Here is a 23,314-nt window from a genome sequence, read left to right on the forward strand (position 1 = left end):
ACTTTATTCTTTTTTAATTAGTCAGACAAATAGGATTTGGATTTAATTCGCACTTTTTAAAATTTTAATTAGACAGACACTAAAACATCATACCCCAAACTGCAGCCTCTGTTTATTCAATTCAAACTTCAAGTGCGCACGTGAAACTGCCTGTATGCGCTGTGACAGGGAGCAGCGAACTGAGAGGAGGGCGGGGCTTTTAAAAAAAAAAAGTCAGTTTACTGTTCCTCTTTTAGAGGTATCTGGTTGAGCCCATCAAAGTGTGACTTTTATGTGAGAGTTATGTGAGAGGTAGAGAAGCATCAGTGCGGAGGCAGACACACGTAAACATGACTGCAGGTGAGTCTCATCTCACATTAAACCTACATATGAAAAGGGTGAAAGTAACAAGCTCCAAACTATTATTATTGTTGTTTCACCTATTTATTTTTTACCACTTGGTCAACTGAAGTATACACTTGAAATCATTATGATGCTGCTGTGTTTGTTTAATTCACATTCTATTACAGAGTCGGATTAAATTTGACAAGTTTAAATGCATTTATTAGATTTTTTTCAGATCTTTTTTACTCATAAAACTATAGGTGTAGGGCAGTGTAGGGCTTTTATTTTTCTTTGAAGGAAGTTACTTTGACATCGACTTTTTGTCAATTTTATTAATTTCTTTCCTCTGCTGTTGTGGGAATGAGACGTGCATCTCACATCTACACATTTATCTCTGGAAATTAGTTAAAAAAAACTGTATATTATTTGGCCCTTTAACTATGCAGTTCATTAGTTTTGAGAGTTGTCACATATTTCTTTTTTGCATTTGCATTTATGTTTTTGTTTAAACATCTACTTTGGTAACACTTTGAATTACAGTTCTGTAAGAATATGGCAATAGTGTGGTAATTAGATAATAACATGTTATTTCTATAGTAATCACTCAATAATGGCTTGAAATTAACAATGGAAAATAAGACAAACATTTTTGATGTGACTGTATTACACTAATGATAGCCTACAGTAATTTACAGTAACATTATCAAATGTTATTCCCTGGATACTGGAAATAATATGGTATTATTGTAATGTTATGTCCTTACAACACTGTTACCATTGTTATTAACAAACTGGAAATTGCATGAGAAATAAAAGGGTATTAAGATAAAATGTGTCACAAATACCTTTTTTTTTTTTTTTTAAATGAGAGAGCATTTACAAATGTATTCAATTTAAATGAACTCGCATTCTTCTTCTTCTTCTGTGTGTAGCTGTTCTCCTGCTCTGTGTTGTCGGGGTCGTCTGCTCAGACATGGCGTCGGCACAGTCCCCGGCGTGTGAGCCCAGTCCTGAGGTATCTCTAATGTTAATGTTTGAACTGAATAGTGACCTGTCACACTTTTGCATTTCTGCAACATTACTGTCATTTGTTGGTCCAATCTCGTGAGTAAACATAGAATGAGAATTGAACTGTGTGCAAAAGGACTAGCTTTAACAACAGTGCAAGAGACAACATCTGCGAGGGAAATGATACAAACCCAACTGAAATGACTCCTCTTTCATTTTCTGTTTTATTAGAACAGAAATGAGTGTTAACTGGTTTCGTGCCACCTCAGTTTGATGTAAAGGTCTTTCTTTCTCTCTTTTTCTCAGGTGGCATGTTTTGCACCACCCGATCATCTTAATGCATTTGGACCCGTCCGCCTGTCAGCGTGTGCTGGTCAGACTCTCAATATAACACTGGAGAGCTTCAGTGGAGGCTCTGTGTGCCACTGGACCAGAGGAAAAGAGCGTGTAACGACAGTGTAAGTTACATTTCTTGTTTGCATCAATTCTCTCTAACCACTTTAAGTGATTAGGATCAATATAAGGATTCCCCCTCCCCCCACCAAACAGGAAAAATAGAAACACAATTGTCCTACCACAAGTTTCTGAGAGAGATTCTGGCGAGTACACGCTGAGCTGTGAGACAAGCAATGGGACCAGGTCTTCGATGCCTGTGTCCTTTCATGTCATCACGAGTAAGTATTAACACAATCTTAATTACCTAATTTATAGGACGTGTAAATGAGGTAAACACAGTGGTAATCAAACTAGGTTAATCATTTTAATTTTTTTCTAGGTCGGCCCACAAAACCACAGCTGATGCTGAAGCGTGCAGCTGTCAGCAGAGCATCGCCTCTTTTCAAATGCGTCTCTGAGGGCTGCCCGAGGCCCACACTTCAGTGGTCAGGGTGAGAAAAGAAGAGGGTGTTTATGTGATCTAGCAGTGCAGACCAGAGAATTATACTCTCATCATTTCTTCTCTTTTTTTGTGCTTCAGGGCAAGTGTGGATACAGAAAACACAAAAAGTGGTTGGGCGGCAGAGAGCACAATATCATCAACTTATTATCATGAGAAAGGAGTCATGTGCTGTGCTACTAACGCCCAAGAGGAACAGGAATGCTCTCAGCTTTATGACTATGGTAATTAAATATACCAAACACAGTATACAGCCAGGGGAAATGTTGTCTCAAACAGTTCTGGTCAGGTGTGTTTGTGTTTTCAGATCTAGAAAGTGATGGAATGCAAATAGATGAGGTCTCTAACGTGACTCTGAGCCCCGGTCAGTCGTTACTGCTCCGCTGCAGATTACAACAGTACACAGGTCCAGCTGCTGTGTGGGAGAAAGTTGGCAAAACGCTGGATGCTAAAGTGTTAGCATGCTCCTCAGATGAAAAGAAGGTACTATCATTTTCTTAATTTAATAATTTTATTGATTAGTTACATTTACTTGCGTTACTGTAATTGAGTAGGTATTTATGTACTTTAATCTTTAAAATTTTACTTTAAAATCTTTAAAAACATACTTACTTACAGTAAGTATGTTTTTTGGAAGTACTGTACTGAGTGATGATGACAGGTGAGTGATGAGGATAGATGAAAGATGAAGACATGTAAACGATGAGGACAGATGAATGACGAGGACAGGTAAATTATGGAGACAGGTGAATGATGATGGGGCAAGTGAGTGATGAGGACAGATGAATGATGAGGATAGGTGAATGATGATGGGGACAGGTGAGTAATGAGGACAGATGAATGATGAGGACAGGTGAATGATGAGGACAGATGAAGGATGGGGACAGAGGAATGATGGGGACAGGTGAGTGATGATGGGGACAGGTGAGTAATGAGGACAGATGAATGATGAGGACAGGTGAATGATGATGGGGACAGGTGAGTAATGAGGACAGATGAATGATGAGGACAGGTGAATGATGATGAGGACAGATGAATGATGAGGACAGGTGAATGATGATGAGGACAGGTGAGTAATGAGGACAGATGAATGATGAGGACAGGTGAATGATGATGAGGACAGGTGAATGATGGGGACAGGTGAGTGATCAGGACAGGTGAATGATGATGGGGACAGGTGAGTGATCAGGACAGGTGAATGATGATGAGGACAGGTGAATGATCAGGACAGGTGGATGATGATGAGGACAGGTGAATGATGATGAGGACAGGTGAATGATGAGAACAGGTGAATGATAGGGACAGGTGTATAATAAAGGACAGGTAAATGATGAGGACAGGTAATTGATGATGAAGACAGGTGAATTGGCGATAATTAAGGTCCCTGAGTGAGTGACATTTGTAACCCTTGACCCATTTTGACTGATACATGTTATACATGTTTATTCAGTCAGCACTTTAATTTGTAAAGTTTTGCCTAATTAAAAACAATTCAACAACCTTAACCAAGTAACTTTTAATTAAGACCAGTACTTTTACTTGTTATCTAAATGTTATCAAAATAGTGGAATTTTTTACTTGATTAGAATATTTCAGTACTCTTTCTTTCCACCTCTGTCCATACATAGGTATGAATCAAAAATAACTGTTACGGCCATCACCATTTATGTCATATGTTTTATATACAGATCTGCATCCAAGAGGACAGGCATTATAAATCTTTAATGACGTACCTATTCATCAAATCAGTCACTGCGGAGGACAGTGGAACCTACACCTGCAGGAGTCCAAAACACAAAACTAAGTCTGTTCATGTCCACATCCAGGGTTTGTAGATTTAAATGAACTTTTGAGTTTTTCCAAAATCTCGTTTGTATTATTTGTAGTTCTAAGTTCTGAGTTTGTTCTCATTTTGCCTCAGCCAAAGGTTTTCTCTCTGTCCAGCTGAGTAAGAGCAAGATTGTTGCAGCTCAGAATGCATCCAGCTCCTGTCTGCAGGCCAGTGTCTCCCACCACCCTGTGCTCCAGCACTGCTCCTGGGAGGCTCCCGATAAAACCATTACCAAATGCATTAGGGACAAGTGGGTAACAAAGCACAGGTAAATTCTGCACGGTGATGTTTCAAAATCAGTTACTATGTAAAAACCTTTGATATATTATGGGTACGGCGTTAAATAGACATAACATTTGAATTGGGACGTTGTTTTTTAGGACTGTGAAACTATGCAATCAACTCAAAACCGGAGATTACAAGTTACACTTGGAGGCCGGAGGACAAAAGGAAACAAAGACTGTATCAGTGTGTGTTGTCGGTAAGAGATTCCTTTAATAACGTGACCCTTGCACAATTATCCATCCATCCATTTTCTACCGCTTTATCCTCCACATGAGGGGACAGTTCGCCAGTCCGTCGCAGGGCCACATGTAGTGACAAACAACCATTCACTCTCACACCAACAATCAATTTAGAGTGACCTAATCCCCATACTGCATGCTTTTGGACTGTGGGAGGAAACCAGAGAACCTGGAGAAACGCACACCCACGCACACACGGGGAGAACATGCAAGTCATCTTCTACATTTCAAAAGGCACACCTCTTTAAATCCACTTTATTTCATTTCAGACAAGCCGAAGTTCAGTTTTGACATCAACTACACTAATGACGTCCTCACCATTGAGGTTGTGAGTCTTGTGCCAGCGAATTACACCTGGATGGTTTGTTCCTCTTCACATAACAACAGGTATGATGACTGTCCGAGTCTTCGTAACCCTTTCTGTTAAATAGTTTAGAACACAGAGCATTTCAGCTGCTTTTTTTTTCATTACTATGTTTAACCGCACAGAAGATATAAGAAATGTGCAATACAGAGTGTCTTATATCCTTTTTTTTTAAATTTTCATCAACTACAACAAACACTAGCAAAAAAGTACTCAAAATGTTGAAAATCATATTGATTTTGGGAAATACGCCACAGTTCAAAGTTCACTTGGCTCGTTTTTGTGAACAAAAGTAAAAGATAAACGCTCTATTTTGTGACTCCTGCAACAGTTATTGATACTTTATATCGCGACTAAAAATGTGACATAAAATGAATCATTACTTTGACTCAACAACACATAAGAAAACTCACTTTTTAAAGCCTGAATATGTGACCTATAAATATGTCGATATAAGGAGTTGTGTATTATTCCCACGGCAATTTACAGAGGATCCGTGCCGCGTGAGCACTAAGGGTTAAATAAGAGAGATATTTTGCGCTCTCTGTTTCAGCTGTGACACAGATTCCTCCTGGACAGGAATCTCACACACCTTCCAAACAGACTCTGACGTCTCCTGCAACAAAACGTTGAAGAGCTCGCTGAGGAGAGAGCAGGCAAACGGGCCCCATTTAAAGTTCTGCCTCACCAACTCAGTTGGGTCCTGGTGTCACGAACTATACTACCCACCTGTGCCCCAGACCTCCACAGGTAAAGAGATCTAGTTTAAGTTTACAAAACGATCAAATGAAGTTTCTTCACTCGTCACATTATTGTTTGCAGGCACTCGGGTGGACAACAACAGCGCGATGCTGCTGAAAGTGGGCAGCATCTTGTTGCTTCTGGCTTTGTCTGTTGTCACCATAGCGCTCATGTACTTTGTCAAAAAGAAGGTAAAAAATATTTTTTTACGCTTTGAAAACAAAAAAACTAATGGAATAACGACGAAGAAATAACTGCGACTCATTTCACGTCCAATAGAAACCTCAGTATCAGCCACAGCTGCAGATGATCCAGATGGTCGGACCCAACGACAACGACTACATTTACATCAACTTTAAGGACTTTGAGTACAACCAGAAATGGGAGTTTCCCAGAGAGAACCTGGAACTGGGTATGAGTTACAGCCGCACGACACCATGCTACGTTATCACTTCATGTGTCTATTTATGGCTTATTTTAAAGAGACAGATATAGTCCCTAAATGAAGAGAGATTACTTTAGTTTAAATGAACAAAAAACTATTTAATATCAACACAAAACTGTCCAAGTCTTGAATAGGAGCAGTGATAAGGAGCAGAAAAAAGAAGATAAAAGATTAAAGAAAGTAGAGACAAAACAGGGAATTTTCTAAGACATGAGTTACGAAAATAATTCAGATTAGCCCTGCTAACAAGTTTGTTGCTGATTTGATCGCTTTAAGGAAATTTGCAGGAAATTTCCGATGACAAGGTCGTGCGTTACAGGACGTTCACAGACAGACAATGTAAAAAAAAAAACAACTGTGTGTATAAAGGATGTTTTACAGAATTAAACTATACCGTTGCCAGTTGAGGTTGCTGTGGTTTATACCTTGTGCAGCTCTGTGCGTATTTGAATGTGTTTCCAGTGAAGTTTTAAGAAGCAGGACCCTTTAAAGTCATTTTAATACAGAGATATAAAAAGAATTTGCATTACTTAAAACTTGAGTGTTTGCTGAATATGCAATTGTCGCAGTCTGCTTTCAATCCAAGATTAGATCATAAACTGAAGGAAAAGAAATAAATACTCACTCAAAGGCAAAAGTACAAAAGCACGATAAGTTACTGTTATTGTATGTTTTTGTCACTTCTTTTGCGTTTTATCCCAATTTTAGCATTTGTGGTTTTATCTAAACTTCCTCTTTTGTCATTTTTAACTATTTGCATAGTTATTATTTCACTAGTTTTTACACAATGTAATTTTATTTTTTAACTTCTTTTAAATTTTATATGTGATTATCTATTAATTGGGATTGGTCTTATACAGTATATGTTGTTCTCATTAGTTTTGGTCTAGCATTCAGATTTTTTTTAATACATTTTTATTATTATTATTATTGTTCTGTATTCCTATTCTGTGCTCCCTTTCATCTGAAAAGCATTGTGCACTTAAGCATAGACGGTGCTTTATAAATAAAGTGAACGACTATTATTATTACCCATACCCATATTACCCATACACCCATACAAACAATGAATGGTCTGACATTCATGCTACTACTGCAACAAAACAAAACAAAAAAAAGCATTTTTTAGTATATATATATATATATATATGTATGTATTAATATTATTTCTAAAAAGTTATCACGTTGTCTCCTTTAGTTTAGTTCAGTTCAGTTTCCCTCAACTGAAACAACCCCTGGACACTGTGTGGCATTTCCTGTGATTATATAATAATCATATTTATTAAATTGTTAAATTGTGTAATAGTGACTGTAACTACAGGCAGTGGTTTATCGAGGTATAGACTTTAGAATTTGACTATAAGGTTAGTGTAAGACAGGGGTATCAAACATACGGCCCGCGGGCAAGAACTCGGCCCACCAGTGGGTCTAATCCGGCCCCCTGGATCAATTTGTGAAAATGTCACTTTATGATTAGAATCTAATCATAATGTGACATATTATATTTTTCAGTTAATGCATAATATTGTTGAAATTCCACTTGTTTTTCTCAGGAAATGTCCGGCTGTTTTGATAAAAAGATGCTTCATTTAACATTAATTGTTTTTCTTAGGTTATTATGTTATTATTAGTCTGGTCTGACAAATGAAAGCATGCACAAGGTCTTACGTGTGTCTTCTGCAGGTAAGGAACTGGGCTCTGGGGCTTTCGGGATGGTGGTCCAAGCGACCGCCTATGGCATCAACAAGCCTGGAGTGTCACAGCAGGTGGCTGTAAAAATGCTGAAAGGTCAGTGTTTTCATGTATTCAGTATAGTGGATATAGTGTAGGGTTGGTGTTCTGACCTCGTCACTGTTTGACGCCCGACAGAGAAACACCAGACAGTGGAGAAGGAGGCGCTGATGTCGGAGCTGAAGATGGTGACTCACATCGGTCACCACACCAACATCGTGAACCTGCTTGGGGCGTGCACAGAGACAGGTGACGTCACCACTCATGATCGATTGATTGCATGATTTTGAATATTTCCATGGGTTTACCATGCTGTCAGACACACACACAAGCACTGTACAGTAAACCTTTGGCTGTATTTCAAACACAGTGCACAGTTAGGGGTCGTCCACATCTTCTCCACGTTTTATTTTCATGAAATGAAGCGTGCACAAATCAAAGAGGGGTTTTTATGAATCCCAAAACCTTGCAAAACACAGTCTTCTCCCGTCTCCCTCTCTACACTGAACTCTAACTCTGTACAAGTACCTTCCAAAAGAAAACCTGAACTATCAGTATATTCAGTTTATTTGTTTACATTTACAGTACGTACGTATGTTCGGCTGAGTTGTTACCGACTTATTGACTTAACCCCCGAGTGTTAATGATTGTATACTTACCCCCTGTAGGACCCATATACCTGATTTTCCAGTACTGCTGTTATGGAGACCTGCTGAACTACCTGAAGAACAACAGCGAGCGCTACCACAAGTCTGTGACTGACGCGTTCAACAAAGACCGCTTCAGCAGCCTCTACCACAACCTGCCGCCTCAGGGGTCCGGCTCCAGGTGGGGCCACGTGCAAACAGACAAACACGGGTTTATTGTGAGAGTCTGCTTTTAACTTTTCACTTTAAACTCACATCACAGTGTTTTTGTTTGTGTGTTGTTGTTTTTTTCAGGGAGCTACAAACACTGGACAGTTATGTGCCCATGTACCGCGCGGCCACCAGAGGGCAGGAGGACATCGCCCTCCTCACCAGTGACATAGATGTCTATGAAGGTATAAGACACATATTAGACAGACAGACAGACAGACAGACGGATAGAACATGAAGAGATCCCTCTGATCTGTGTTGATCGATACCTGACTCTTTTTTCTTTTTCCTGCAAACTCAGAGATGTTTGAAAAGCTGGACGATCAGACAGAGGACCTGCAGACCCTGACCTTTGACGACCTGCTGAGCTTCGCCTTACAAGTGGCCAAAGGCATGGAGTTCCTCTCCTCCAAGAATGTAAGAAGCAAACACATCGAAACACTGGGGTTCCTTTCTTTGATAAAGATAACTGTTAAGTGCTCAACCTTTGGAAAATGTACTGTTTTTCATTGTTTCAAAGACATAAATGGACCTTAAAGACATTAGCGCAGCAGTTCTCTGACCTCACTCTCTCTGGTAAACGAAAACAATAGGTTTGTTTGAGAAGAGTAGCTCACCTTGGCTGTTTGGCTTCCCTGTACTGGAGGAAATGATCCACACAGGCGCGGTTATCTCCAACGTCCTCTCCACTTTCAGTTGTCTTTATGTTGTGAGGCCTTTTTTTTTTTTAACATTCCGACAGCCAGCTGCTGTCTGCTCACACTGCTCACATCCTGTGTGTTAGACAACAAACCAAAACATGAAGAGAGTTCAATTTAACATGTTTCCTTCATCTGTGATGACATAATCTGGTCATTTTACGCATTTCTTATCCACCTTCTTATCATGGTTTTATTTTGTTTAAAAATCAAACAGTCAGACGAAGAAGATTCTGCACGTGGTGTGAGTAAATAAATATATAAATATCCTGTGCATGTGCAGTGTATCCACAGAGATTTGGCCGCTCGCAACGTGTTAGTGACGAAGGGTCGCCTGGTGAAGATTGGCGATTTCGGACTGGCCCGGGACATCAACAACGACAGCAACTACGTCGTGAGAGGAAATGTAAGAGACATTGTCATGACAGTGACACACAGTGAAATCCTCGTGTCATCACTTCTCGCACGTGACGTGACGTGGTTTCTGTTCGTCTGTCTCTCAGGTCCGTTTACCGGTCAAGTGGATGGCACCAGAGAGCATTTTCCAGGGCTTGTACACCATGAAGAGCGATGTTTGGGCCTATGGCATTCTGCTCTGGGAGATTTTCTCACTTGGTAGCTTTTACTTTACTGAGCAGTATTTGTCTGCGCACAGCAGCACATGTTTAAATAACAATGTTAAATCTCCCTTTTTCCTCGTGGTTTTCAGGCGTTACTCCGTATCCTGGGATGAAGGTGGATCACACGTTCTACTCAATGATTGAGAGAGGATTTAAGATGGAGTGTCCGTACTATTCCGACGTGTCTGTGTAGGTATCCCAGTGTTTCTCTCATTAAAGAAGATGTACATGCATATGTTTACTTTATTAGAACTATTTTCTGCTAAAAACAATTGCAGTGGGACTTTTTTATGCAGTATAATTAAGTTTGATTTGTATATATATTTATACAGTGCTTAACAAATGTATTAGACCACCACCTAAAGCCACGGCTGCCCTAAATTAACAGCATTGGTAATTATCAAAATCATATTCTATGTTTCTGTAATGGTTAATACACCAGTACGCAGAAATGATCATTTTTAATTCTAAAATATAACCTGAGGTAAAAAATAGTAAAGCACATTAATATTTCTCTAGTAAGATGTCAAATTGTAGTTGTTTACTTTAGAAAAATTTGGTTTAGTGGTTGAATGTTATGCTTGGGTGAATTCTCACTTAGTTGTTTGCCACAAAAATAACAATAACTATAATTAATTATATTATAATAAACTATAATTCATTATAATTAAGAAATTAAGAATAAAGAAATGTGTGGCCACATACTAATACTAATTTGTGGCCATAAAATACTAATTTGTGGCCAAAAAGTACAAATTTGTGGGCACAAAATACTTATTCGTACTCACGAAATAGGTATAATGTCCATCTATCCATCTCCATTTATTTCAGTAATTATACACTTATACAAATATAGTTATGGTAGTAAATTTTGTTTCAGCCAATGACCCTTCCTAAATGTTACACTCTGGATCTCTAAGAAATTCACAATCCTTCTTATGATACACATTATTATCAAAAACCTGTTTCATATGGACCAAACAAATGCAGTCCTTCAGCTTCCTATGCCTTTTAGATATTACTGACTGAACATCTTCATGGACCTATGGTCCTTGTAGTTACCATAGTGATGCACAGATCTCCCATGTGCTTGTTTTCGTCTTCTCCAGGTACGATATGATGTGCAAGTGTTGGTCCCTGGAACCGTGCGACCGCCCGTCTTTCTCCAAACTGGTGTCCTTCATGTGTGACCAGCTGACGGACAGAGAGGAGAAGGTGAGCCTGTGTAGAACAAGGTCAAACAAAAGCACAGGTGAAGCTCCATTCCATTGTCCAACCTCTTTCTTACCAACCTTCCCACTTTTCTAGCTCTACCATAACATGCTCGACCAAGCGTCCGGCGACAACCAGAACGCCCTGGACACTTTGGACATCGCGGCCTTGGCGAAGCAGGAAGTGGACAAGACACAGTCTTCCAACGATTACTGTCAAACCCGCGCAACTGAAGAAAGCAAAGTGGAAGTGGAAGTGTGCGACGCCGACACTGTGGCCGCTGAGGAGGAACTTGTGAAGCCATCTGATGGAAAGTGATCACCTATAACCAGCCTTGTATAAAGTATCTTACAAAGTTGCAGTCACTTTTTATAATATTACTTAAGTAAAAGCCTTAAAGTATATGACATTTACTGTATTAAAGTACCAAAAGTCATTTTCTGATATAAAATGTACTTAAGTTTTAGGCGTAAATGTATTTTTTAAAAAGTGAGACGTTATGATTGAGAGATGATGGCTCAGTGGTGAGTTGTCTTTCTACTGGACGGTTGCTAGTCTATATGTGTCACTTAACCCCACGTTGCAGGATGTGAAAGGGTGTGAAAGACGTGCGAAACAGTAAAAACGGTAGTGTAAAGCAGCTCTATAGAAATACAGACCATAATACCAACTCTTCTTCTGATTTTATTTGGGTAGTAACGAGTCACAAAGAGAGTTGAGAGGAAATGTAGTGGAGTAAAAGTAAAAGGTTGCAAGAAATGTAAATAACAAAGTAAAGTACAGATACGTGAATTTTGTATTTAAATACAGTAACAAAGTATTTGTACTTTACAACACTGCCCATAACTAAAATCAGTGTTGCTGTTCAAACTGTGTTATCCAACTGTTTGCACTTGTTTCTTTGTCATTGGTGGATTTATATAACATACGTTGTCATTAAGTCAGGGATCTGGATCTGGATCTGGATGTGGATCTGGATCTGGATGTAAATACAGTATTTTTTTAATCATGATTTATTGTGCAGCTCAGTGGAAAAACAAGTGTCATAAAAGACATGTAAGCTATGACTTATGACTGCATTAGATACTGGAGTGACTGATCAACAATATGAAAAATACTGTATATCCCTGTTGTTGTTATACGTCAAGTATTTTAAAGAGAATTCCAATATTTCAGCTACAATCCAGTTTTGTATGCGTTTCTATAAACAGTACAGTATTTTTTACATTTAAGCTTAATATTAAAATGCAATAAAATGTACTCTACAACCAATCATTGCAATAAAGGTTTGTTACTTTTACTTTGCAGAAGTTTTGTCCTTTTTGCTTTTGACCTATAAGTTTATTCTGTTAATTTAAGAAATGTCTAAAAGTCTATCATTTCAGAAACGTGCGTTCTTGTATCCACTTTTGTGATATATTCTGGAAACTGTCTGTAATTTGCATATCTTTCTGCTAAATAAAATTGCAGTGGGACTTTTTAATGCAGGACTATGTTATCGTATCTTATCTTATCTTATAAATAAAAACAGTTAAGATCAGAATTTTATGAAGGAGTATCAGGGCCAACCTGAAAAGAAAAAAATATTTAATCTATCGAGAATAAAGTTGTAATATTAAAAATGTCATAACATTACGAGAATAAAGTTGTATAATAATAATAAGAAGAATAAGAATAATAACTCCTTCAGTTTCAATAGGGTTCTACGCACCTACGAACCCTAAATATAATGACAATAAAGTCGTAATATTATGAGAATAAAGTTGTAATATTATGAGAATAAAGTTGTAATATTATGAGAATAAAGTTGTAATACTATGAGAATAAAGTTGTAACATTATGAGAATAAAGTTGTAATATTACGAGATTTTGTATTATTATTTAATTTAATTTTAAAATGTTTCTCCGATTTATAGTATGCCTTTATTCTCGCAATATTATGACTTTATTCTTGTAATATTATGACTTTATTCTCGTAATATTTGATTTTTTTGTAATTGTTTGGCTCTAATCGTGCGTAGAATTCAAACATGAATCGGTTTGTAAAATTTGCCACAAATGTTTGTCAAAGATACGATTTAAGCGTCAGACGCTCAGGGGGTTTGTTCTTGTGTCCAACAGAGCGTTAACCTTTGCTGCAGAGGATTGTACAAAGGTCAACAAAGACTGTGACTGTGACTGTGTGCAGCTGCTACACAGAAAAACATGGACATCAGTGCAGTAAACGCTCTTCCATACGAGGAGTTTGAGAAGATTTTTGGCAACGTGGTGGAGAAATGTCCCATTGTAGCAGCTGCTGTGTGGTCACAGTGTCCTTTTAAGAGTTTGACTGCTTTGGAAGACGCCATTTTTGAGTTTATTGACACTCTGCCAGAATCAGGTGAGACTATTTTATTACCTTTTTATGTCATTAAGCTCTTTGAAAGGTTTTTATGTCACCGTTGGGACACACATTTACTTATTATGTGTGCAGTGACGTTTACAGACATTTTATCATGTCACATGTGTGTCCAGGTAAAGAGGGCTCCCTCAGGTGTCATCATTTTTTTATCCAGCAGATGGTGGCATTGTTCACTGATTATATGATTCCTGATTTTCACTTAGAACCCTTAGAATGCAGAGCATTTAGGCTGCTTTTTTTTTACCATTACCATGTTAAATACAGAGGCTATAAGAATGTGAAATATAGAGTGACCTCCTTTTTTTTCAACTAAACCTATTATATAAACACACCTTCAGACTTTACAAAAATATTTTAAAATCAGATTGAATATGTCAAATGTGGAAATACTTCACAGTTAAAGGTTCGCTTGGCTCGTTCTTATGAACAAAAATAGGTCTATTACATATACAATTAGCTACTAAAAAAAATGCAATATAAAATGAATCATAACTTTGACTCAACAACAGATAAGTAGACTTTGTAAAGTCTGAAGATGTGACCTATAAACACACACCCAGCCCAGGATGTCCATGGAACGGGTTGTGTATTATTCCCACAGTAATTTACCAAAGGTGCACATCTGTGCTGTGTGAACACTAAGGGTTAATATTGAGATGAAACTTGTAGTCTTTTTTCACATCAGAATCCAACTGAGACTTAAAGAGAACATGAAAAAGTCAGGGCTTTAGTTATTAAAATTGTTCAAAATGGGGTAGGAAATCACATTTTGGTGCTTTTCACTATGTAGTACCACCTCGCCTCACCACTCTACACAGTTTGGTTGGTTTTCCATTATTATAGTACCTTTTCAACATGGGCTGCATGAAACTGCCGTGCCTTTGTTTCATACACAACACACACCAATTAGTGACTAGTGACTTTTAAAGCAGTTGTTTTCATTGTAACTGAAACATTAGAATCAGTTAATTAAAAAAGATTTGTTCAGTAATTTCTCCATGACCGGAGCACAGACCCCATCTGACACAGTCACTGAAGTGAAATACGGCTGAACAGGTTATGATTCACGATCGCAGGCTTCCAGCAGTGCTGTCACTAAATACACCACTCCTCTGTTAAATATCGACAGTTTAGACATTTCCTTTGCTAAATGTTGCAGATTAATGCACGTTTTCAGGATTTTTAAGTCTTTTTAAAGAACTGATCTACAGTTCGGCATCGTTCGCTTTGATTCTTGTGTCGGACGTCGCACTCATGACTCTTCCAGTGACAACACTCTCTGACCAATCCGTGACCAGCAGTCTGACGGCATCACGCACAGTATCGCCTCAGCTCGCTTGGAACCAGGTACTATCACTAATGGAAAAGCAAAATAACCGTGCCGTGCCAGGACCATGTAGTGGAAAAGCGGCATAAGAATCCACATTCTGAATTGACCTCTTTACTGAAATGAATTCACAGACTTTATAAGTGTGTAACTTTGTCAGGGGTATTGCAACAAGAGGGTACTGCCTGGGGCCTTGAACTGAGAGGAGGCCCCTAAGAACAGCTGATGACAGTACAATATTTTGTCAGAACCCTCAGAAATTCCATTATCACATAATGTGCAGTAGCAACCAGAGGTGGAAAGAGTACGGAAATATTCTACTCAAGTAAAAGTACCACTATTTTGATAACATTTGACTTAAGTACAAGTAAAATTACTGGTCTAAAAATGTACTCAAGTTAAAGTAAAAAAGTTTAAGGTAAAATAAAATGTACTCGTCGTGCAAAAGGACAAGGGGACACAAATCTCACATGAATTTGTTTTAATTAAAGGCAAACCTTAACAAATTAAAGTGCTGACAAAATAAAATATGTAAACCGTATGTAAATCAGTCAATGTCACTCAATGACCTCAATTAACGCCAATTCACCTGTCCTCATAGTTCACCTGTCCTCATTCACCTGTCCTCATTGTTCACTTGTCCTGATCGCCCACTGCCAACGTTTCTGGTGTGAGATTTTTCTTTTTTTTTTTTAAATTCAGGCCAACCTTTTTTTTTTACTGAGTAATGGATGTGAATTCAAATGTAGTGAAGTACAGGAACTTCCAAAAGAGTTAAGTAGAAGTTAAATTGAGTACACAAAAAAACCTACTCAATTACAGTAACACAAATAAATGTAAGTCATTGCTTTCCACCTCTGGAAGCAATGACACCATGGAGAACTGCCAGGGGGCCCCAAATGCCCTTAAACGCCCCTGAATTTTGCGTGCACTTTATTTACATTTAAACGAATCAAGGATGAGGGCGTGAATATATATCTGTACCTAACTACATGCAGTGTCTTGAAACAGCATTCCTGTCAAATAACCCTGAGGGGTTTGTTTATTTTACCTCACACAACCTATCACGCAGCAGCGAAGGCTGCTGTCTCTGATCGACCGGTAGAGTAACTTTGTTTCTTAACCAGTGTTAAGAACTTCGTAAACTTTAGAACAGCAGGACAGAATGGACATGAACGCGGTAAACTCTCTTCCTTTCGAGGATTTTGTGAGAATATTCGGGAATGTGGTGGAGAAGTGTCCAATGATAGCAGCCGCGGTGTGGTCGCAGCGTCCCTTCGCGAGTTTCCTCGCTCTGGAAACCGCGATAAGTGATTTCATTGACGTTCTGCCTGAGTCAGGTGAGAAGAGATGACCTGTGAAGTATCTGTCAAGGTTTGGTGTTTCTGTTTTGTTTCAAGTTTGGGTGGCAAAGCTGTGCGTAATGGCGCAGCTATGAGCCAAACTGAGCGTAGTAATCAATCCTCATGTGTGTCCAGGTAAGGAGGGCATCCTCAGATGTCACCCGGACCTCGCGGGCAGAGACCTCCAAATGGGCACCCTGACCCAGGAGTCGCGCGAGGAGCAGAGCCGAGCCGGACTGGACGCGTTGGAGTCCGCGGAGAGAACGCGCATGGCCCAGCTCAACGAGGAGTACAAGGCGCGTTTCGGGTTCCCGTTCGTCATCTGCGCTCGGATGAACGACAAAGCGAACATTCTACGGCAGCTGTCCGAGCGCTGCCAGAGCGAGCGCGCGGCGGAGAGAGCACGCGCCGTCGACGAGGTGAAGAAGATCTGTCACCTGCGTCTCCAGGGCCTCGTGCGCACTGACGCTCCAAACAAGCTGTGATTCCTCAGGTTCACCTGTTCCTGCCAGACCTGTAGCTACATGATTATATGTTTAATTTTAAACGTGTAGTGCAGTTTACTCTTCATTTATCATATTGTATGTTATTTTTGTAAACGCATGTCCATATTATTGTCTGGAATATCAACATTTGGGATTTTGTTGTTGAATAAAATACAGTGGTATCATGAAGTTAATCCCATATTGTCCCTATGGGAATGAAAGGAGTGCCAAACAAAACTCAGTCATGATTAAATATGTACACACAATAAAACGTGAATACAATTAAAACACTCAGGTTCTATGGCTAACTTGATTTTTTGGTTTTTATACAATTCAGTGAGAAATGTGCTGATAAGCATGCGATAGAGTGATGTCTTAAATATTGAGATGAAATTAAATTGTTTCAACAATCCAACTAATGACTCGGAGAGGATAGAGACGTCTTTCATTCACATTCAAATATTTTAACGCACAAACTGGGTATTTGTTGCGATAGGAAATTATTAGCCTTGAATCCACCCGAACAAGTCAGCAGAACTAAAAAAAAAAAAACTAAGGGCAAACAGTTTCCAGCTTTGAGTTTGTAGAGCTTAAACACTTTGTTACATATTATCTGATTACATTAAAATTAAAACTAAGCAAACTCAAGTGTCTCATGTTAGCAGAGCTCAAACATTTGAAGCTGGTGATGCATGAGCTCTTTTATTAGCTTAAAATAAATTGAAGTCAACTGTTTATACTCTGGTAAAACTTGACTTTTGAGTTGGTTTAATCTTTCAATTTAATCTTTCACTTTTGTGAAGTACCTTTTTGACTTCCGCTAACTTAAATTGTGTTCATGTTGTTGTGTTTTCTGTTAATAATGTTGTGTTTTCTGCTTTTGTCGTGTTTTCCGTTAATGTCGCTGTGTTTTGAGTTAATGTTGTGATTTAAGTTAATGTCGTTGTGTTTTTTCCTCTCTGTGGTGGTGATTTGGGCTTCAGGGCCACCATAGAGTCTCCTCTCCTAAATGTTTCAAGCCCTGTGAAGCCGTTGTCAGAACCGGAAATCTGTGTTAATTTTCAAAATAAAAACACATATGTATATATATATATATACATACATATGTATATATGTATATGTATGTATATATATATATATATATATACTGTATATATATATGCTAGCAGTCAAACATTTGGACACACCTTTCCATTTACTTGAATGATGAAGTGTGTCCAAACTTTTGACTGATAGTGTGTGTATATATTTACATGTCTGCTCCCAAAATGAGATACTGTGTGTTGCAACACAAAATACATACAATTATGTTGTCAGGGGTGCTGCAACAGAGTGGGTCAAAACAGGCAATTGCCAGGGGGCCCCAACCTGAGAGGAGGCCCCTAAGAACAGCTAATCTGAGGACCCCCCCCTTATCATCACACTTGTACATTAGATTGCAGTGGTACTATAACGGGTGACCCATGAACAACTAAATCTGCTTTGGTTTAGTTGGTTATGGGGCCCATAGGGTCTCCTTTGACTGGGACTCACAAATGCTCTGAAACGCCCCTGCATTTATGAATGAGGGTGGGGCCGATAGGAACCAGTCAAGCCATACAGTACTGGCATGGTTGCTTTTTACCTGTGACCTCGTCTCTTAACCAGTGTGAAGGTCAGTGAGAAATTCTTAAATTTTCGAACAGCAGGACAGAATGGACATCGACGCGGTAAACGCTCTTGCTTTGGAGGATTACGTGAGAATATTCGAGAATGTGGTGGATAAGTGTCCAACGATAGTAGCCGCGGTGTGGTCGCAGCATCCCTTCGCGAGTTTGGAAAATTGCCTGTTAATTATTTGTCAATATATTTCTGTTTTGTTTTGTTTCAGGTTTGGGTGGCACAGCAGTGCGTAATGGCGCCGCTGGGAACCAAACTGCGAGCAGTAATCGATCATCATTTGTGTCCAGGTAAGGAGGGCATCCTTAGGTGTCTCTCTGTCCTCGCAGGCAGAGACCTTCAAATGGGTACCCTGACCCAGTAGTCGCAGGAGGAGCAGAGTTTAGCCGGAGTGGACGCGCTGGAGCCCGAGGAGAAATTGCGCATGGCACAGCTCAACGAGGAGTACACCGCGCGGTTCGGGTTCCTGTTTGTCATCTGCGCTCGGATGAACATCAAAGCGAGCGCGCGGCGGAGAGAGAGCGCAGCATCGAGGAGGTGAAGAAGACCTGCGACTCCAAGACCTCGTGCGCACTGACGCTCCAAACGCTTGTTTCCCGATGGAGTTAGAAATGGCCACTGCTCTCACACCTGTACAGGCTGTGATACGTGTTTTATTTCAAATATGTGAGCTATTCTTCCTTCCGTTTAAAGTTATAAACAATCATATATGTGCATTATTCATTAAAACTTTTTACAATTTTCACGTTGTCGTTATATGTACACATGTGATCACAGATTAGTCCTCCAGTCATATGATGCGTATTTACACTCATGAGTCTGGTGGTGAATCAGACGCTTTCTCAGAAACAAGACTGAATCATGAAGTTTAAGTCTCCTTAGTCCACGCACGACGCACATTGACATCCACAACACAAGTCTTGTGCTTTTCTTGTTGAGTTAAGTAGGAAAATATAATAGTTTCTTTCACAAATGTGCTCATGTCACCGAGTTTACAGGCTTTTATTCCTCTCTCACTGTGATTGCGGGTGTCCATCTTGGTGGAGGAAAGGCGCCTGCTGCTGGTCTAATTACGCGGTCTCTCGAGATCCAGGGGCGGACAGAGAGTGAGCGTGCAGCGGGGAAACGGGCGGCGAAGCAGCGTGAGGTCCGTTCGTGGAGGAGACCCCTCCCGCCGCCGCTTCCCCCTGGTCTCCAGAGGTGATCGAGGAGTCCTGATCAGGGTCGGACCCGCGCGCCTTCCTCCGGTCCTCCTCCTTTTTCCACTTCATGCGCCGGTTCTGGAACCAGATCTTGATGTGGCGCTCGGTGAGGCTGAGGGTCAACGCCAGCTCCACGCGGCGGGGCCTCGAGATGTAGCGGTTGAACAGGAACTCCTTCTCGAGCTCCAGCAGCTGCGCGCGCGTGTATGCAGTCCTCGTGCGCTTGTTTTCCTCAGTCTCTGCCATCACGTATGGCCCTACAATGACAGAAAGAAACTTCATTAGGCATTCTGTTTTTTGTTTGTTTTGTTTTGAAAGTAGAAATTATCAACATGCTTCACGCCAAATAAATTGGCAAAAATGTTTACAGCCTCTTACTTGAGATGTATTAAATAACATCAACATGTTGACGTTTTATACAGTGGATCTCTTGGAAACATCTGTTACATTTAGAATAATATCAGGTGATGACAGTAGAAATGGTCAAAATGTTACATAAAAAGTGTAGACTCTTCTAATCACATTTGCTCTGAGAGCTGCAACAGGCTCCTGCAAAACCACACTGAATATTTGCCCAGTGATAACCAGTAAAATAAACACTTACTAACCTGATGTGCTACAAGTAAATTATAATCACTTGAGATCTTTGCTCGACTAAAACATAAAACGTGGAAACAGCAGTGAAACAGCACTGGTGCATCTAGAATTTTGTTTCTACATCACAAAATTGAACTTAAGGGCAAACGATGGCGGTATAAAGGTAAATTAACTTAATTTTTGGGTTGTTTTAATAACATCAAATTCAAGTTGCACAAACTGAAAGTCATTAAAAAATACCGTAAATCTCGTTTATACAATGACTTATCCATAAACATTAAATTATTTATATCACATATTCACAGCAAAATAGTTGTTATATTATATATCATATTATTTCGTTATAACAGGTACGTTTTTGTCAATGCAAATGGTTTTAAAGCATCGTGTCGATTATTTCCACTGTTTACGCACGGTTTATTGACACAATTACCGCAGTTATTCTGGTGATAATGCGGGGAAGCTTGGGCCTATAATGTTTGTGTGTGTGTGTGTGTAAGTGAAGAAGAATAAAAACACATTTTTGGGATAATTTAAAAAAAAAAATCTCAGGGATAGTTGAATGTCAATTTCAGGACCAAATTAAAATCAAATGATTCACCATTTCGATTAAATAAAATAAGTATTTTAATAATGTCTTTAACCTTTAACAACATGGGGACGAATTGTAACATAAAATGGCCACAGGTCTTTGCCTCTTGTGTTGCATGAGCTGTGTTTTAAGTTTATTATGTAGAATGGTTTGTTAAATAGCGAACAAAATCATAGACAAAAAACTCATATTTGTTGGAACGATAAGAACCAATAGAAGCGATAATACTGACATGGTAAAGTGAAAAAAACAGGATCATATTGTTGGGATCATAAAGTCATAGGCCACAGAAAAACTCAAGTAAAAGTCACTGGTTAGTGCCATGACTAATGCTGTATGTGACCCAAGTAAACATGAATTAACAATTGACTCTTAACTCTTTACTTATTATATACTATTAAATTACTTATTATGTATTCCTTACACTAATCTTAAACTGCTTATCTATTTGTTTAGTGTTGGTTTTTATGTGTAAGTGCAGAGAAATAAAAAAAATCTGAGATAAATTCCTTGCATGTGCATTATTTACCCAACACTTCTGATTCTGGTGAACATAAACTTAACTTTTGTATTACACTGCAATAACACATATCTTCAGAAAGAACATATAGGTTGAACTGGTAAGTGTTTTGCTTTAAGGAGTTTACCTGCCCACTGTCCCCTCCAGGTGTGCGAGTGGGATTTTGTGCTCTTCATCCACGGAAACGGCAGGTGATATCTGCTTTGCTCCCCCGCGTCTCCATAACCTGCGGCGGGTTGGACAGTGTGTTGCTGGAGCGCCTGTGGGTGGTGGAGCTGCGGCACACCTGCAGGATCATCCCGCAGACTGGCCAGACTGTAGGAGTGCGCGATGTCAGGAAGCCCGGCGTGCTCTAGGACTCCCATGGCCGGCGGTGTGTAGACGGATTGCACCTGCCTGCTCATGTAGAGACAGGGCGGCGGGCTGTGGCTGTAGTCCTCGCCCTGTGGTCTCTGGTAGGCACACGACTCTTTAAAAAGCTGCGTGGGGTAGTAATGATCTTCCCGATTCATGGCTGCCAAAGACCCGGTGGGCTGTGGGGCCGTTTGCGCGCACATGCACCGTAGCTGCGCCCTGCCTTGGGGGTGCGGACCTACTCCTCTCTTACCTGCCTCTGGCGCAACTGTGAGGGCCTGCACTGCTGCACACAGGTGTGTCACTTTATCACCACGTGACTCTGCAGCGCACACGCCATTGGTTTCACTGTTTGCTCAAAAAGACACCGTGGACCCTCAGTTTCCAGGATATTCTGCAGCTCACCTGTGTGCGTGTGTGTTTTCAGTAAACTGAACGCCATTAGCGCGTAAATCAATGTCCCTCTGTAAATACCACAACGTTTACCTGTCACCCACCTGTGTTTGCCGCTACAGCAGCACAATCTGTGGGATCCTTCGTCCACACATGAGAAATGGGTCAAAAATGGTCCCGTTTTAGTCTATCTAAAATGCGCACTTTTGCCACGTATAGGTCGTGGATTATCCTCATGTAGCCATTGACACTTTGTATGGACGTGTCTCGTGTCTTGCATATACTGCGCTGTTGTTGATAGATCGATACGGATGGGACGCAAACACCGGTTGACCGGCTGCCAGATAAGAGACCTGGATTAAGAGACAGTTGTCTTGGAAACTCACGTGGGAGAAAAGTTCAAACATCACAGACAATTTCCACAACCTTACGACCCTCTTAAAACCGCTCTGCGCCATTTCCATGTCAGGTGTCCACCTTTAACATGTTCCCATTACATTGCACTTGTGCAAATGCGTCATTTAACACCATTTAGCGCGTGTCCCCAACACGACGGGTCCTTGAGCTGCATGCACTCTCACCGTGTTTGCTGTCCATTAGGCTTTAGCGGGCGCGTGTTCGCCCCATTAAACGGCAGCACTCGTGCTTAAACCAATTAGGACTGGAGAGAGAGCGACAAACAGAGTGCATGTGCGGACTCATCTGCGCCTTTTACGCAACATGTTACAGCTAAAAGGACGAATAATTCATCTTTTTCAAATCAAAATTTGAATTTTAAGCAGTGGAAATAATGGCTATAATGAGGCTGCAATTCATGATTATTTTATAAAGCTAACTACTGTATTTGTTTTATACGTCTGAGCTATAAAATGAATGTTTTGCTGTTTTTGTCCTGGTTTCTTCAAGTTTGACTCAAGAGAAAATAATCTGACATTTTTATATATATACTATATATATATGTATACACACACATAAATAAATGTCATATATATATATACACACATAAATAAATGTCATATATATATATATATATATATATATATACACATATACATATATATATATATATATATATATATATATATATATATATATATATATATATATATATATATATATACACACACACACACACACACACACTAATTTGCAAATGTTTCTTACAGGTGAGCTGTGCAGGACAACAGAGCT

General features: G+C 39.7%; 3 protein-coding genes, 1 long non-coding RNA gene and 1 pseudogene across 5 annotated transcripts; 3 read left to right on the plus strand and 2 right to left on the minus strand.

Moving 5' to 3' along the window:
* The first annotated feature begins 82 nt into the window (after window positions 1-82).
* On the plus strand, window positions 83-12,550 carry flt3 (fms related receptor tyrosine kinase 3). Its single transcript, XM_058638176.1, has 24 exons — window positions 83-339; window positions 1,257-1,339; window positions 1,639-1,790; window positions 1,882-2,006; window positions 2,108-2,219; window positions 2,309-2,451; window positions 2,535-2,710; window positions 3,916-4,054; window positions 4,149-4,326; window positions 4,439-4,539; window positions 4,852-4,969; window positions 5,500-5,696; window positions 5,769-5,878; window positions 5,967-6,099; window positions 7,816-7,920; window positions 8,002-8,112; window positions 8,532-8,691; window positions 8,805-8,905; window positions 9,022-9,137; window positions 9,702-9,824; window positions 9,922-10,033; window positions 10,128-10,227; window positions 11,148-11,253; window positions 11,347-12,550. Exons 1-24 carry the CDS (start codon window positions 330-332, stop codon window positions 11,566-11,568), a joined length of 3,033 nt encoding a protein of 1,010 aa, XP_058494159.1. The 5' UTR covers window positions 83-329; the 3' UTR covers window positions 11,569-12,550.
* Window positions 7,831-11,253, minus strand: LOC131465502 (uncharacterized). The gene is made up of 4 exons (XR_009241320.1): window positions 11,101-11,253; window positions 9,338-9,493; window positions 7,977-8,087; window positions 7,831-7,902 (listed from the first exon to the last, which is right to left on the minus strand). It is a non-coding gene; the product is annotated as an uncharacterized LOC131465502 (long non-coding RNA).
* Window positions 12,551-13,416: 866 nt separating the features above from the next.
* Window positions 13,417-17,098, plus strand: urad (ureidoimidazoline (2-oxo-4-hydroxy-4-carboxy-5-) decarboxylase). Of its 2 annotated transcripts, none has more exons than XM_058635762.1 (2): window positions 13,417-13,630; window positions 16,457-17,098. In XM_058635762.1, exons 1-2 carry the CDS (start codon window positions 13,456-13,458, stop codon window positions 16,804-16,806), a joined length of 525 nt encoding a protein of 174 aa, XP_058491745.1. In that variant the 5' UTR covers window positions 13,417-13,455; the 3' UTR covers window positions 16,807-17,098. The 2 variants fall into 2 exon arrangements, with proteins under 2 accessions (XP_058491745.1, XP_058491736.1); XM_058635753.1 differs by lacking the exon at window positions 13,417-13,630 and adding an exon at window positions 14,439-16,318.
* Window positions 17,099-18,479: 1,381 nt separating this feature from the next.
* Window positions 18,480-23,076, minus strand: pdx1 (pancreatic and duodenal homeobox 1). Its single transcript, XM_058653610.1, has 2 exons — window positions 21,504-23,076; window positions 18,480-19,924 (listed from the first exon to the last, which is right to left on the minus strand). The coding sequence occupies exons 1-2, from the start codon at window positions 21,931-21,933 to the stop codon at window positions 19,536-19,538; spliced, it is 819 nt and encodes a 272-aa protein (XP_058509593.1). The 5' UTR covers window positions 21,934-23,076; the 3' UTR covers window positions 18,480-19,535.
* On the plus strand, window positions 18,501-19,247 carry LOC131456953 (2-oxo-4-hydroxy-4-carboxy-5-ureidoimidazoline decarboxylase-like; annotated as a pseudogene).
* Window positions 23,077-23,314: the final 238 nt, after the last annotated feature.

Source organism: Solea solea, chromosome 1, assembly GCF_958295425.1.
Source record: "Solea solea chromosome 1, fSolSol10.1, whole genome shotgun sequence".
Classification (NCBI taxonomy): domain Eukaryota; kingdom Metazoa; phylum Chordata; class Actinopteri; order Pleuronectiformes; family Soleidae; genus Solea; species Solea solea.

Excerpts from the sequence above, each read along its gene's own strand:
- flt3 (XM_058638176.1), top strand. Across the intron at positions 4,327-4,438 it reads AAGTGGGTAACAAAGCACAG|GACTGTGAAACTATGCAATC; the intron begins GTAAATTCTGCA and ends GTTGTTTTTTAG. Across the intron at positions 4,970-5,499 it reads TCCTCTTCACATAACAACAG|CTGTGACACAGATTCCTCCT; the intron begins GTATGATGACTG and ends TCTCTGTTTCAG.
- urad (XM_058635762.1), top strand. The coding sequence starts at position 13,456 with ATGGACATCAGTGCAGTAAACGCTCTTCCATACGAGGAGTTTGAGAAG. Across the intron at positions 13,631-16,456 it reads TGACACTCTGCCAGAATCAG|GTAAGGAGGGCATCCTCAGA; the intron begins GTGAGACTATTT and ends ATGTGTGTCCAG.
- pdx1 (XM_058653610.1), bottom strand. The coding sequence starts at position 21,933 with ATGTGCGCGCAAACGGCCCCACAGCCCACCGGGTCTTTGGCAGCCATG. Across the intron at positions 19,925-21,503 it reads CTGGAGGGGACAGTGGGCAG|GGCCATACGTGATGGCAGAG; the intron begins GTAAACTCCTTA and ends CTGTCATTGTAG.